This window comes from Accipiter gentilis, chromosome 12, assembly GCF_929443795.1.
Source record: "Accipiter gentilis chromosome 12, bAccGen1.1, whole genome shotgun sequence".
In the NCBI taxonomy this organism is placed as follows: domain Eukaryota; kingdom Metazoa; phylum Chordata; class Aves; order Accipitriformes; family Accipitridae; genus Astur; species Astur gentilis.
In genome coordinates, this window is record NC_064891.1 from 3,377,771 (window position 1) to 3,391,634 (window position 13,864).

Below are 13,864 nucleotides of genomic sequence, written 5' to 3' on the forward strand. Positions count from 1 at the left end.
TGGCATCCTCATTTTACAGTGTCTTGATGCCACTAAAACTGGTACAATTAGGTCATACTTTGTTTAAAGCAAGAAACATCTGTCTAGTATTTCTGGGTTTGGAAAGCAACTGACTGAAAACTGTATTTAGCTGTTCAGCACTTTGAGGTGCATCAGCTCCCAGTCCCTTCACCAGCAAATGGTTTTAAACCACAAACTATTAAAAAATAGCAAAACTAGCAAGACCTTGGAACTCAGACAGTAGGAGAGGACTGACTGCACAACTGTGAGCACACTCATTTTGATCTGTGATTTTAGTTTTTAGTTTGCATTTGACTGTCTCCAAGCTCTTGAATCATTTTTATGCACATAAAATGGGTTATTGCACCTCAGGTTGCACATGATAATAACACACTGGTGCATCATAAGACCACCAGAACTGGCAAACTCCTGGTCCTATGAAAAGAAACAAGTAGGTCTTTACAAGTGCCCTAAAAGGCAGTTTGTCACATCAACTTTAATAGCATTGATTGAAATGGATTTGATTTCTAAGACTTTACTAGCATTTCTCACTGTCTTCATATTGTATCTCATAGCATCACTACAGTGAACCCAAATCTGTTTTTACCTACCTTTCCCCTGCTTCCCAGAACAACCCTTCATAGACTTGCAATTTTTTAAAAAAATTTATTTTTAAAATATGTGCCCAAGCAATTCTTCTGGTTTTATACTACCAAGCCTATCCTGTTTCATTTTAGAAACTGCGCTCTCTGGATTTTGCATTAGGTCTCCTCATCTCATTGCCACATTTCAACGTGCATGCCTTCTATTCATTTTCCATTTTCATTCAACAGCCAAACTCCTTTCAAACAGTTTAATAGGCCAGAAGGAAGCAAACTGTGGCACAGAACCCATTATTCCCAAGCTTTGGGTGTTTCACTTTGTGTCACCCATTTCCTAAAGAGGGTGAAGAGCAACCCCTGTTTTGCCTAAAATTAGCTGTAACTTTTCTGAATTTCCTATTCATAGGCACAGCACATAACAGATGTGCTCTCCTTATGTTTGGCTTTATAGTCTGTTTTGTATCTTGCAGAACAAAATTTAACATCTTTTCAAACTTGGCAAAAATTCTATTCATCTACTTAAAATTTCCTGTCTCACTAAGCATATTGCAATCAGATAAAGATGGATACTCGCAGCATTTGAGACCGGTTGTTTCTCGCAGAAGGGAAAGAAGCTCCCCACTAAGCAGGCCCACTACAGAGTCCCAGCGCTTCAGCAAGTTTCATACACATGCCAATGCCCTTGACTTTTATCTACCACAGCCCAGCTTAGTGGACACCACCTCTATTAACTTGCTTGTTAGTGCTGTCAGTTGCTGTTCCCACATCTGTGGTGACATTAGATATATGTGTCTCAAATCTCATTCTACTGCAATCCTCTATTGGTTATAGTAATGATCCCTCTGAATGTTTCTCTTAATTGAGGTCTAACAAGATGCGATTTCAAACCTCCTAACAACAGCATGCACGTTCAGCCTGAGGCTAAACTCTGAAGGACTATCATAGACGTTCTGTTCAGTTTTGTTACTAAAAATACTCTTGACTGACTTCTCAACCATTTATGTGGGGTGTGATATTAAGTACTGCCATTGGTTTACCTACAGTTGTTCATCCTTTGCATTGGCTTATGTGAGCACAGGTGAATGATAGACTGGCTGTACACAAAACGAAAAGAAAGAAGAAATCCTTTTCTACTCCCTTACTTATTTGTTTCCTAATTTCTTAGGGGAAAAACACCTTAAAGTTCTTGGCCATGCATTTTCTTCACATCTTCAGAAGTCCCACATTCTACAGCAGAAGATTACACATTCTATTCAATGCACTATGGTCAGCTAAGGCTTTCCCGCACTCTGTAGAGATCAAAGACTTCCATTCATTTTGCCACTTACTACGAATTATTGGTTACTGGTTTCAGTTCACACCTAAAGCGATCCCTGCAAATCAATTTAAAATGTGAATTTACTACTCTTCTGTGTAGAAACGCTAATGTGAATGTACATGCCTGGCATTAACTTCAAAGTCTGCAAGTGCTGTTGCTGCTGAGAGATTAGTAATTCCAAAAAAAAATGTTTCAAAACCCTCATAACTGTGACAAATCCAAACCAGTTTATCAAAACTCTGGAATTTGTTTCTTTCCTATAAGCTATTTCCCTTCGATCTTCCAACCCAACCAGCTCCAGTGGGACACACTGATGAGTCACACCAATCTTGTGGGAGCAGAGAGGGCGATGGGGCACGTCCACGCTGCAGCGGCAGCATGACTGTTGGTGCTGCAAGCACACCTTGTCTGAAACCGCACTATCTGTGTGTTGCTGGAAACGGACCCCAGGCTGGGATGAAGAACCACTAAGAGTACAGGGGATACTCGGGTATTAAGCTCCCGGGAGGAGCCGCTGGCCATCGGGCGGGCAGGCGGGCGCCTTCCGCCGCTGCAAATCACCCGCGTGGCCAGCTGCAGCCCGGGCCTAGCCGCGCGGGGGAAGGCCCCACGCCGCCCCGCGGTCTGCCCCTGCCGCTCCTCGGCCTGCGAGGCTCGGGCAGCAGTCGGGCCGGCTGCGGTTACACGGCAGCCAGCTTAACGGGAGCTGGGGTCTGATCGTACAGGCTGCGGTGAACAGCAGCGATTGTACGACGGGGCCGAGTTGCCAACCGCGGAGGTGAAACTCCGTTTTGCATCCCAGCTGCACCACGGGCAATCTAAAAGGCTTCAGCGCGGACACGCTGCTGACCTCGTTTGCCTTAACTGCGGACGCTCCCTGCGGTTCTTCCTTCCTACCTACCTACCTCTTGCAGTCCCTACCGTATGAAGGAGGCTCCTTCTACGTTATTTTCCCTCCTTCGTTTGTTGCAGTAGTTCCCGCCTCTTCCACTAGCATTGGTCCCGTCCGACTATGAGCTCCCAGATCAGCAGATGAAAGTCCTCCTGACATATGCCCAGGTCCGTCCCTCCCCCCTTTGCCTTCCTCAGCCCTCCTCCAGCAGCATTCCTCTTCTCCAGATCCGCCTTTGCTGCCTCCTCAGCTCACAAGGAGACAAGCCTGGGCACCCAAGCCAGGCTTGCAGTTTCTACAGGTCAACGTTCTTCATAGCAAAAAAATAAACAAACAAATAAAATTAAGAAAGACCTCACTTTTTTTTTATGCCAATTAGTTTATAACTTTCCAGCACCAAATAGTTCACCTTTGGCAATAAACAACAGAAAGCCGCTTGATTTATCTATTTCCACAAAAGCAAGTTATTTCCTTCTGTTTAGGAATCTGTTTTCGTTAGTCTCCTGGCTTATACTAGTACAGCTTGACTTTGATTTGGGAACTTCCCTCAAAAAACTCTTCTCACATACAGCTATATTAAATTTACATATTTGATTGTAAAACAGTGTATGCGTTTTGACAAAATGAATGTTGCTTTCTGCCTCTCAATTGTTCTATGTTTTTCTACGATTCATAAATTGGAGTGCTCTCAAAAAAAATACACAGAATTTTAAACAGCTAAACAGTTGGTTAATCAAACGTAGGGAAGCAGTTGAAATTAAGAGATAATTGTCTTACCTGTTGTGACACCATGAACAACTCCTTCCTTGGTCCTGGAACCTAAACAAAGAACAATATTGTGTTGAAAATACATGTCTTAAGTACTGGTAAAGCCTAGATGGGTGATAAAGAGGGATGAATATACAGATTACATACAGTTGCATACAGTATTTTCTAAGATTATTAAAATTAATTAAAGAGAAATTCAATCTGAGGGAAAGGGCAAAACCATCAATAAGCAGCAACTGCATGAATGTGTATTGACTGCGGAAAAGGCGAATAATACTGGAAACACTTCTGCAGGTTTTTTTTTCTTGTACATACCAACTTCCTTGCCATTTTCTTAATAGCCATGTTAATTAAGCCTCCCACTTTGCAAACTCACATGGATGACTCTGCACAGAAACCATGTTACTGTTAACATCCTAAGAGGCTAACGCATGTCTTTGCAGATCAGAGCCCAAGTTTCCGGAACATCCTTACAATTTCATCTTATAACTCTTCTCCAGATCTCAGTTTGAAGGCATTAACAACCATTATTGAACTACAGAAAGACCTAGAGGTTAAAATCATGGGGAGCTAGTAGTGCTAGCCAGATTTAGACAAAAATTAATCTGAACAGGGAAACATTAAACAGTAGATAGGATTCAAACATGAAAATGCCACCAGGGTCAAACCCAAGGTCTGCCGCATCCAGTGTCCTCGTTGCCACAGGCACATGTGACAACATGTAAAGATTCTGCAGACAGCAACCTAGAGCTAGTACTAGACTGAGACATAATGCAAGACCTGTGCGAGCAGTGTAACTCTGCCACCCTGAAGACCAAACCATATCTGGAACACCCATGTAAAAACACCATGACTTGTTACCACTCTGCATGAAAGGGAACAATCTCTCATGTCTTCAATGGGAAAAGAAACAAATTAGCACGTATTGCTGTTGAAAACCTAACTCCATGTCTTTCAACTTACCAGAGGTCTACTTGTTCTTGTCAGGTTTTATAACCTGGCTACATTTCAGGGATTAGTAGCCATCTGTGGACTATGATGCTTAACAATTAAGCATTACATGGCTCCTAGCTTATCATCTTACCCTAGTCTGCGGGAGATAGGATGTCTTTTTTTTTTATTATTGCTAACACAGAAGTTACCTTATTTGTAATTCTTTTTTTTTTGTCTGCATGTCATTCAGTATTTTACACATTATAATTTACACTTCTGACTTTACACTTCTAACATCTATATAATTTTAGCTTAACACTATGTGTAAAATCATATACAAACTGATATAAGCAGAAATATATTAGAGGAAAATATATGACCAGAAAAATATTAGAAGAAAGCAACTTTGGCCACAATTCTTTACAATAATACAATTAAACACTGAAATACAATATAAATTCATTCATCAATATGTCCTACTTGCTACTAGTGCCAATTTATGGAACTTAAGCCACATATTTATAGTACTATCAGATTGATTAGAGCATTGAAAAGGCTCTGTTATCTATGAGCAAGAGCAGAATAATAATCCATGATAAATAAGAGGAAAACAAATACTGCATGCAGTAAAATGGCATGTTCCTTTAACTAGCTAATGAAGAGGTTAAAAGCTGAGAAGTCTTTTTCCCCCTTTATTCTGATTTTCTCTTTTTAAAAAGCTTATTTTTGTCTCACTGAAAATATTTACCATTGAAAGAATTGTCCATTTTATTAAATCCAAAGTGTTAATGTCTAAGCACTTGGTTTAGGACTTTGGTTCTCAATCTTGCAGCACCACGAGATCTGAAGCAGCAAAGCACTTTGAACACTTACTGGAATCCAAGCAGGTGATGGTTCTAGTGACTTCTAGAAAGAGACTAAACATGGTTTCAGGCTTACGGTGTGTCTATCAGAATACTTAATATTAAGCATATGCTTTTAAATGCAGTTAGACCTGGCTAGTGTCTTGTTCATCTTGTTGAAGTTATTATCTGCAAGCCAAGCTATTAGACACATGGAAACCTGTGAATAGCAAGTACTCAGTCCCGTAGGACTGGTAAGAGATGGATGGTACACCAGAACTTCCTGAGGACCTCTGCAATGCATATTATCTCCAGAGGGGCGTATGCAAGTTGACTCTTACTTCTCTTACCCTGAGGTAACATTGCTATAACCACAACTGATACAGAAACGCTAGTCTCTTTCTGTTAGCGGAAGACAGGCTTTTCTTTAATGAAAGCTCAGCTCACAGACCCATACAGAACAGAGATATGTATAGCCAAATCCATTAATTGGCAAACAACCAGCTAAGCAGTGGTCCAGACCTTACAGCATATGTTAGAGCTCAATACTATTTGCCCCACTACTGCGCACTTGCATGGAAGTAGCTGTTTTTGCAGCCACAGCTACAACAGGATCTAGAAATACATTAGGATCTGCCAGAACAGGCCTATAAATAACAACAGTTGAATTCAGTAGGACGACTTCTGGCAATGAAGGAAAGCTGGTCATCCACATTTTTCCTGAGAGAAACTAGCTGTCTTTCATTCTGGCATTCCCAAAACATCAATAAACTTGCTCATTGTACCCTGCATAACAATGGGAACAGAGGAATCGGAGTAGCGATAATACAAAGACTAAGGAACCTGACACTGACCTACACCACCTAGGTGATGCAGGAGCAATGGTAGTACAGGGTAATGCTACTTTTCTTTGCTCTAATACACGTTTCTGCAAGGGGAGGATGAAGCCAAAACCAGAATTTTTGCCTTTTTGTAATTATAAAAAAATATAATAGACTCTTAATTTCATTATTTATTATCATCACTGTCATTATGCCAAAACAAAAGTGTATATCAGTAGTTTGGCAATACACTCATTTCTGGGCTTTTTAAGAGACAAAGAGAGTATTCCAAGGAAGTCCTGCCTGAGATTCAGGTTGCTTAGTCAGAGCTGGTTAAAGACAGGGAGACATAAGCGCAAATTAGGGGAAGGAGAAATCACCGCCTACGGAAGACACTTCCTCCCAAGTGCTGAAGCTCAGTATTGCACCAGACGGACCCTGAGTCCCTCGACTACTCTGCTGGCTTTTCTGTTACCAAAGGAAAATAAGAAACCTTATGAAAAGAGAGTGCAGCAGAGGAATTTGGATGGTCTTGCCAAATAGGTCATGACTGCACTATTCTACTCTAAGGCCATGTGCCAGCTAAGCACAGGGAGTAGTAAACAACTCATCCACTAGCTACCCTGCTCCTGATAAAACTCTTCCTTTGTTCTGCTAGGGTATAACACATCAAAAATGATCAGACTGGAAACTTCCATTCTGAGCACTGAACATGCACTCAAGAGTCAACTCAGCAAAAACTTCAGCTCCCTGGTAGGACAAAGAAAGCTCAGAGGAGCTCTTGAGCAATACATCACTAAGAGCATGCAAGAGCATCCTTCTTACTCTCAGTTCCTGGTTTCAAAGCGAGTGGGGGTAACTATTGCCACTTGTTTCCTCACTGCTTCACACCAACAGCTCTTGAACGATACACAGAGACACAGTTTTAAAGTTACAGCGTACACGATGCAGCGCAGGATTGCTGAGCCTCGGTCCTCCTTTCTAATCAATAATCAGGCCGTTGTTTGACATCAAGAAAGGTCCTGATGCTGTGCTTGTACGAGTCAAGACACAGCCACTGATTTCGGCTGGCCACTGTTGAAGTACATCAGCAGAGGAATTTAGGGAAAAAAAACCCACCTGAAAGCATAAAAACACACTACAGACTGTATTGAACAGTATCTTGGGTATTAAAAAGCACGACAAAAACAGTGGACTGAGGGAAGAAAGAATAGACTTCATTCAGCATGGAGAGGGAAAAAAATCCCCAGTTAATCCTCCAATATGCCACTTTCCCTCAGAGCTCCCGCTGTGCAAAAGGGAACTTTCCTTGTGTGGGAAAAAGGGAAAAAAGTTACAACAACCACATTTCATCCCAAGCAGCAGCTTTTGTTAATAGAACACTTACCAGGTAGAATTATGTTACAATCTTTCGCATAATAGCTAACAGCATTCTGGACAGAAAGGTCCAGATGTTTTCCATATTCGCTTAAATTCCACTGATTTCAGTGGGAGGCCGTATCACCTAGGGGATCTGGACCAAAGACTTTGCATCTTATTAATTCTCCAGCAGCAATGGAAGGCTGAATGTTATGGAGCTGACTGTTGAAAGTGAAAACTATTAACAGGTCTCTCTCAGCCCAGTGTTAGGTTCTTTTTTGCAAGGTGTCAGGCAGCTTTCACAGTATAATCTGGCTCTGAAACTTGTATCTGAAAACCCCAGCTACAGACATAGGGAGGGAGAAACTACCAGGAGCACTAATGCAGTGTGCTACTTCTCTCCTCTTCTCACAAAGAGGTTTCACCACCTTTTGCATTGCAACTGTTACCAGCCTCCAGAACCAAAGAGGATCACACCAGCCTTTGCTAAGGCTGCTTGGAAGAGCCTCCTGCACTGTGTGCTTGGGAAGTAGACAGAGAAATATGCTGCTCCTCATTTGCCCCTTACACTACTTGATCCTGTTGAAACTTCAGCTGGGAAAACCGTGGCTCCCTACAAGCAGGTATGGGCCGGCACATACGCGGACACATGAGCTGCCAGAGCTCCCGGAGACAGCTTCCAACCAAAGGCTTTTTTACCTGCACAACTGAAACCACGCATATAGCTCTTTCCTCCTGAAAAGCAGGCGTCTGCTGTGGGAAGGATCCTTTACCACTACTACAGTCATATGCACTGGTCCCTATCATGGCTCAGGGCCCCGCTGTCCTCAGTATTTTATTCTTGAACTAAATAGCAAGCCTGCCCTCCAAAGTTCAACCTCATCAAAAGCGTCTCTGAAGACAATAGGGTATCCGTTGCCTTTGTGAGCAGAACGAGGTTCAAATATTATCACGGTCTGGAGAACAGGTCTGACACAAAGATTAATTCAGCACACAATGCAGGTTTCTAATACAAAGAAATCAATGACCCCAGAAGCACAGTCAAGAACTAAAAGAAAACAAAATAAATTAAAAAAAAAAAAAAAAGCCCCCCAACCCAAAAAATAACTCCAATACCAAGCACGGTGTACAGTGAAAGAACATCTATTTTGATGTATCGAAAATGAGCAGATGCTCATTTTAAAATAGACTCATCTTACAATTAGTTTTCAAAATGACTGCCATCTCTGTTGGCAAGAGCACTGAACTTTGCTATGGCTCAGCAGGAGAAAAGTGTATTCCAAATGAGTAGTCCAAACTATCTGGAACAGGAATAATTTGTTGCAGACTGTCACTAGCCTGCAAGGGCAGAGGGAATCCTGAAAAGACTTTGGAATTGCAGACACTTCAATGCTTCCACTTAAAAGAAATGTCTCAGGTTTTCAACTCTGTTTAACTTCTCTTTGATATCTGTGCACATCTCCCTGGGTACACACAGCATCCATTACAGAACTGACCTGCTACAAAATCAGCAAAAAAGAAAGGACCTACACAAAAGAGTATCTTTTCCCCTTCATTCTTTTATAGAAAAGCTTTATTTGATGAATAGGAGAAATAGATCCATAATTTTTTTTTTAAATGACCACTTATTCATATGGTCTTGGTAGATTATTTTCCTGTGAAGTTTTCATGGCGGCATTCACAAGACAGTCCTCTAAAGCCCGATACTTGCTAAGTGAAGATGATGATCATGCAATCAAAGTACCGATTGGAGATTGGAAAAGAATTTTATCCCTGGCTCTGTGCAAGACTCTTGTGTATGGCCTAGATAAGTCACTTAACAACTGCTTTGGTACATTGGGGTCTACCTGCCCTACATCATTAACTGTAGTCGCTCTTCCTTGAGAAGTCACGGGAAATATCTGCTATGGATATGCAGTAGTAAGTACAGAACATGAAGTTAATTTCAAAAGATGAGATGATGTCACTTTGCCATACAAAATGTTACTGTCGGCATGCCAAGTAGTCAGCATGGCTTATGCTCAGTTCCCAAATTAACCTCTCAAGCTTCTTCTCTTAAAATCCCACTTAAACCCCACGTGTTCAATTGGATGCTGTGAAGCTACCTTCCACTTCAGCTTTTACTTTTTAAAAAAAAATAAATTATTTTTACTGTACCAACTATCCCTTCAACCTTAACCTAGCAAACTTCTTGCATAGAGTGCCAGCTAGTGACCTGTACTGTAAGGCACCTCCTACGACACAACCTCATCCAGTATGGCACTACGGATGTGGCTCCACAGAGCAGTAACGTATGGCCAGCACAATGCAGTGACTTAAGAACCAATATTCGGCTTCAGAGAACTGGAGCTCAGGAGGGCACAAGTCTCCTGTTGTTTGTTTTGCAATGGTCTCTCCTATGAGTGACTCGCATATATTTTTTTTGCAGAAGAATAGGTCTGATGAGGATCCAGCTGTGAATGTCAGGGTACACCGACCAGCAGCATGATCTCTGCCATCCACCTACCTACATAGAGGACACCTTCTTTCGTCTTTCCTGCTGCCTCTGCCACACCCTGCTTGGTTTTTTCTGCTGCTGCTACGACTCCCTCCTTTGCCTTGGAAAGTCCTTTCATGAACACATCCATGGCTGAAGAGTTTCTTCACACAGCTCTGGAGAAAAAAAAACAAAAGAAAAGAAAAAAAAAAAGACAGTACACTTCCAGTAAGATTTTTTTCAGCTTTTTATCCCAGAATGGGAGGAAAAATTCAGTCAAACTGAAAGGGATGGCAATTACTTAAAAATTATATTATTTATACCCACATATTATGTAGCTTTCATCCACATCTCTATTAGCCATACACAAACACCCCTCTATATGCAAGGTTGCACTCAGTATTTCAGACAGAAAGAACAGTTAAATAACTAGAAAAACAAGGAGTAAGGTTACACGAATCACCTTTACATTTTCTCACATGCTGCTATACATAGTAAGTTAAACAGTGCTGCAAGAGCAGTTCCCTCAGTCCAAGAAAGTCTCAGGGATCCTGTTTCCACAGAATCCTACAGAGAGGTTGCCGCTCTGGTTGGAAGATGGATTCATCAATACAACTCCCTTCCTTGCCTACCAAGGCATCATTTCCTCCAAAGGGCAGTTCTGTTCATGTGCTGATTGCAAGATTTAGCCCTGTGATTTGATGATACTCCACCTCTCATTCAGAGGAAAAATCTGACTTAAAAGAAACACTAGCAACTTAAAAAACAATGAAAGCAAGCCACAAAAACCCAAACTCCTCCTAAATGACAAATGTTCACTTGTTATAAGAAACCGCCATTATGACCCAGAAGGAATGGAGCAAATAGAAAAATGCTGCTTTTCTAGTAGTCCAGCATTTTGTGCACAGTCCACGTCATTCTTCTGGAAACTGAGTCTTCCCAAATGGATTCTTTGCATGTATCAGGACCGAGAAGAGATTTTACTAAAAAGCAAAAGCAAGAATGCAGGATTTTAAAAGCACTGCACTAAAGCTACCAAGTGAGTTCTGTACCAACTACATAACCCAGTGCTACACTGGAACTACTACAACAGTCATTAAACCCAAGAAGTCGGTGCCCCTTCAACAAATCAGTTATCGATAGTCCTTTCCCTTCCTCCACCCACACAGAAAGAAGTGCTGCCTGTTATTTTCTCTTCCCTGCCGGAGGCTGAGTAGGAGGAATGGATGTCTAGGAAGGCATCTGGGCTGCCGCAGCTTTCCACTAACTCGTGACGAGCGTGTGAAGAAAGGCAATATTTGTGCTCCAGCCAAACTGCCTCTGCCTACCGTACCTGTCACCCTGGGCCTGGGGGGGGAAGTGAGGAGGGTATACACAGAGTGGGGGAGGCAGGCAGGCCCCAGCCCGCGGGACCCTCCGGCTCCACCACCAAGGGGCTCCCCAGGCCCGTCCCCGTCCCCATCCCCGGGTGGGGGGGGTGGGCTGCGCCACGACCAGGTGCAGGGGCACCTGGGGACGGCGGGCGGGCGGATATCAGATATCAAATAATACCCAGGCACCTGCAGAGGGAGGGAGAGGGCTGGGCGTCGTGACTATATCTATACGTACAGAGAGAGAGAGAGAGGCACCTACCGAGGAGAGCTGGGCGACGCGACCGTGTGGGCACCCACGGGCTCCAGCTGACGCACCGTCGGCACAGGGCGGCCACAGCGCCCGGCTTCTCCTCCCTCCCCCGTGCCCACAAGAGCACGTTCAACAGGACGCATATATATATATATATATATAATTACACATGTATGTATATATACACACACACACACATACACGCACCCCTGCGGCTACACAGGCACGGAAAGCCCAGCCCCGGGCAGCACCGACGCGGAGCGGAGCCGTTCACCCCCGCCGCCCCGCTCCTTCCCCGAACCCGGGGCGCCCCGGGGCGGGGTGTTGGCGGCCGCCCGCCGCCGCTGGAACGGAACGGAGCGGAGCGGCCCCCGCGCCCCCGGCCGCTCCCGGAGACGGCGCCTGCCCCGCCACTTACCGCCGGGCTCCTCCGTCACCGGCGACCGACCCGCTCCGAGCAGGCGTGTGGGTCGGAGGGTGGGTGGACGACGCCGACGGTGAGGCGGGGGGCGACGCGTGGGAGGGGGCGGGGAGGGGGGCCGAGGGGAGCTGCCCCTTTCTCAGCACATCCCCGAGGCCGGGTCTGCTGGCAGCACCCCCGACGGCAGCCCCGCAGGCGGCGAGTGTGAGGGAGAGGCAAGGGCGAGGGGTGGAGAGAGGATGCGCCGCGGGAGGGAGGGAGGGAGGGAGGGAGGGAGGGAGGAGCGGAGGGAGGCAGGCAGGCAGGCAGGCAGCGAAGGAGGCTCCCGCCGCCCCCCCCCCCCCCAACGCCTCCTCCCGGCCCACCCTCTGCTGGGGTTTGGGCGGAGGGGCTGCGCCCCCCGCCCGGCCTCCTGCGCCCAACCCCTCGCGCCCTCCGTGGGAGAGAGGTGGGTGGGAGGCGTGATGAGCTGGGAGCGCTTGTTCCGTCCGTGCAGCCCAGGAGAGGAACAAGAGCGAAAGGCAGGCCGGGCGACCCGGCCCGCTTGTGAGTCCGCACACCCACCGCTCGCTCGAAGGGCTGGTGCGCCGCATCCGAGAAGTGGTGTAAGGAAGCTGTCGATGGTGACCCCGGTACACCTACGTTTCACTTCACCGAAGCCTTAGAAAATCTCCCCGAGCATCTACTTGCTTTTTCTTCCGCTTCCAGATCTTCGGCCCTAAGTGGCTGGAGTTCGCTGTGACTGTTCTCGCAAGGTGCATGGTCCCAGCTCAATTTTAAGTGTGGGAGGTGATGCTTTTGCAGCTGTACTTTGAGTCTTAAATCTTTTCGTGCGCTCACAAAAATTTTCATCCCAAATCAGGAACGCTGTGAGAAGCCCCACCTCACTCCTGCCAGATCTGCCCAACCCCTACTAGCATCCTCCAGCATATGCTCCATGGCCACTGCTACTCAAGCCTTAACCTGATATGTAGAAGTCACTTTTTCTCCAGAAAGGGAACGCTATCAAACTTCTCTATTTTGGTAGCAGAATTTAGGCACGAAAAGCCAAGAGCAGTAGGAGACAAGGCACTATAACAGATGGACCTTCAGCTTCAGTACATCAGTTCATGTGCTATATAAAATCCTTGCAAGACCTACAGAAACAGTTTGTTTTTTATTGCACTCCAAAAGAGAAACAGAACATGGTGTAGATGAGATACAAGGTTGTGAGCTGCAACGAGCATCTTTCATCTATCATCCCATGAAGACAGCTGATGCATCCCTGGTTTTGTTTTCATTCTGAACACGTAGCGCAGAGTCTTCCTCTCGTCAGGTTTCTTCATAAGCCTTAATATTTCTATACTGTTTGTTTGGTAAACTTTCTCTTGGTTCATTCCACTACTAGTTTTAATCAACCAAGCATTCGGCAATATGTTTTATTTCTTTGTGTAAGTAGGTGTGAACTGAGAATACAAATAATTCCTTCATAATTCTGCCCTCAAGGAAAGCCTTAAAAAGAAGAACAAAAAGGTGCTCAGGAATTAAATTACATAAGGTGCTTCATCTCATCCATCCTGTGCAGCACATTCATACTTAGTAGTGTAAGAACTAGATCTGATATTTCTATTTCCTCTCAATTTGGGGGAAAAAAAAGGCACATTTTCAGAAAGTAAATCAAAGTGAATCAAAATCACCTTCTTTCCACATGTTGTTAAGTGGCCCAGCAATTTATATACCTTAATACATAAATTGGGTCATTGAAAGCCACTCCCTCTGTCATTCTCTACTACCCAGGCCAGAAAACATACACCCCAAATTAGAATCAAA

The 13,864-nt window shown here is 44.5% G+C and overlaps 1 protein-coding gene across 2 annotated transcripts in view; it reads right to left on the reverse strand.

The window, feature by feature from the left end:
* SNCA (synuclein alpha) overlaps positions 1-12,299 on the reverse strand; it is a 71,253-nt gene extending 58,954 nt beyond the window's left edge. Inside the window, exons 1-3 of one of the 2 annotated variants that reach the window (XM_049815138.1) lie at positions 10,481-10,888; positions 10,042-10,187; positions 3,590-3,631 (exon numbers count right to left, since the gene is read on the reverse strand). In XM_049815138.1, coding sequence (XP_049671095.1) covers positions 3,590-3,631; positions 10,042-10,162 — 163 coding nt within the window. In that variant the 5' untranslated portion in view covers positions 10,163-10,187; positions 10,481-10,888. Of the gene's footprint in view, positions 1-3,589; positions 3,632-10,041; positions 10,188-10,480; positions 10,889-12,052 lie in introns of those variants that run through there. The other variant, XM_049815137.1, reaches the window with a different exon arrangement.
* Positions 12,300-13,864: the final 1,565 nt, after the last annotated feature.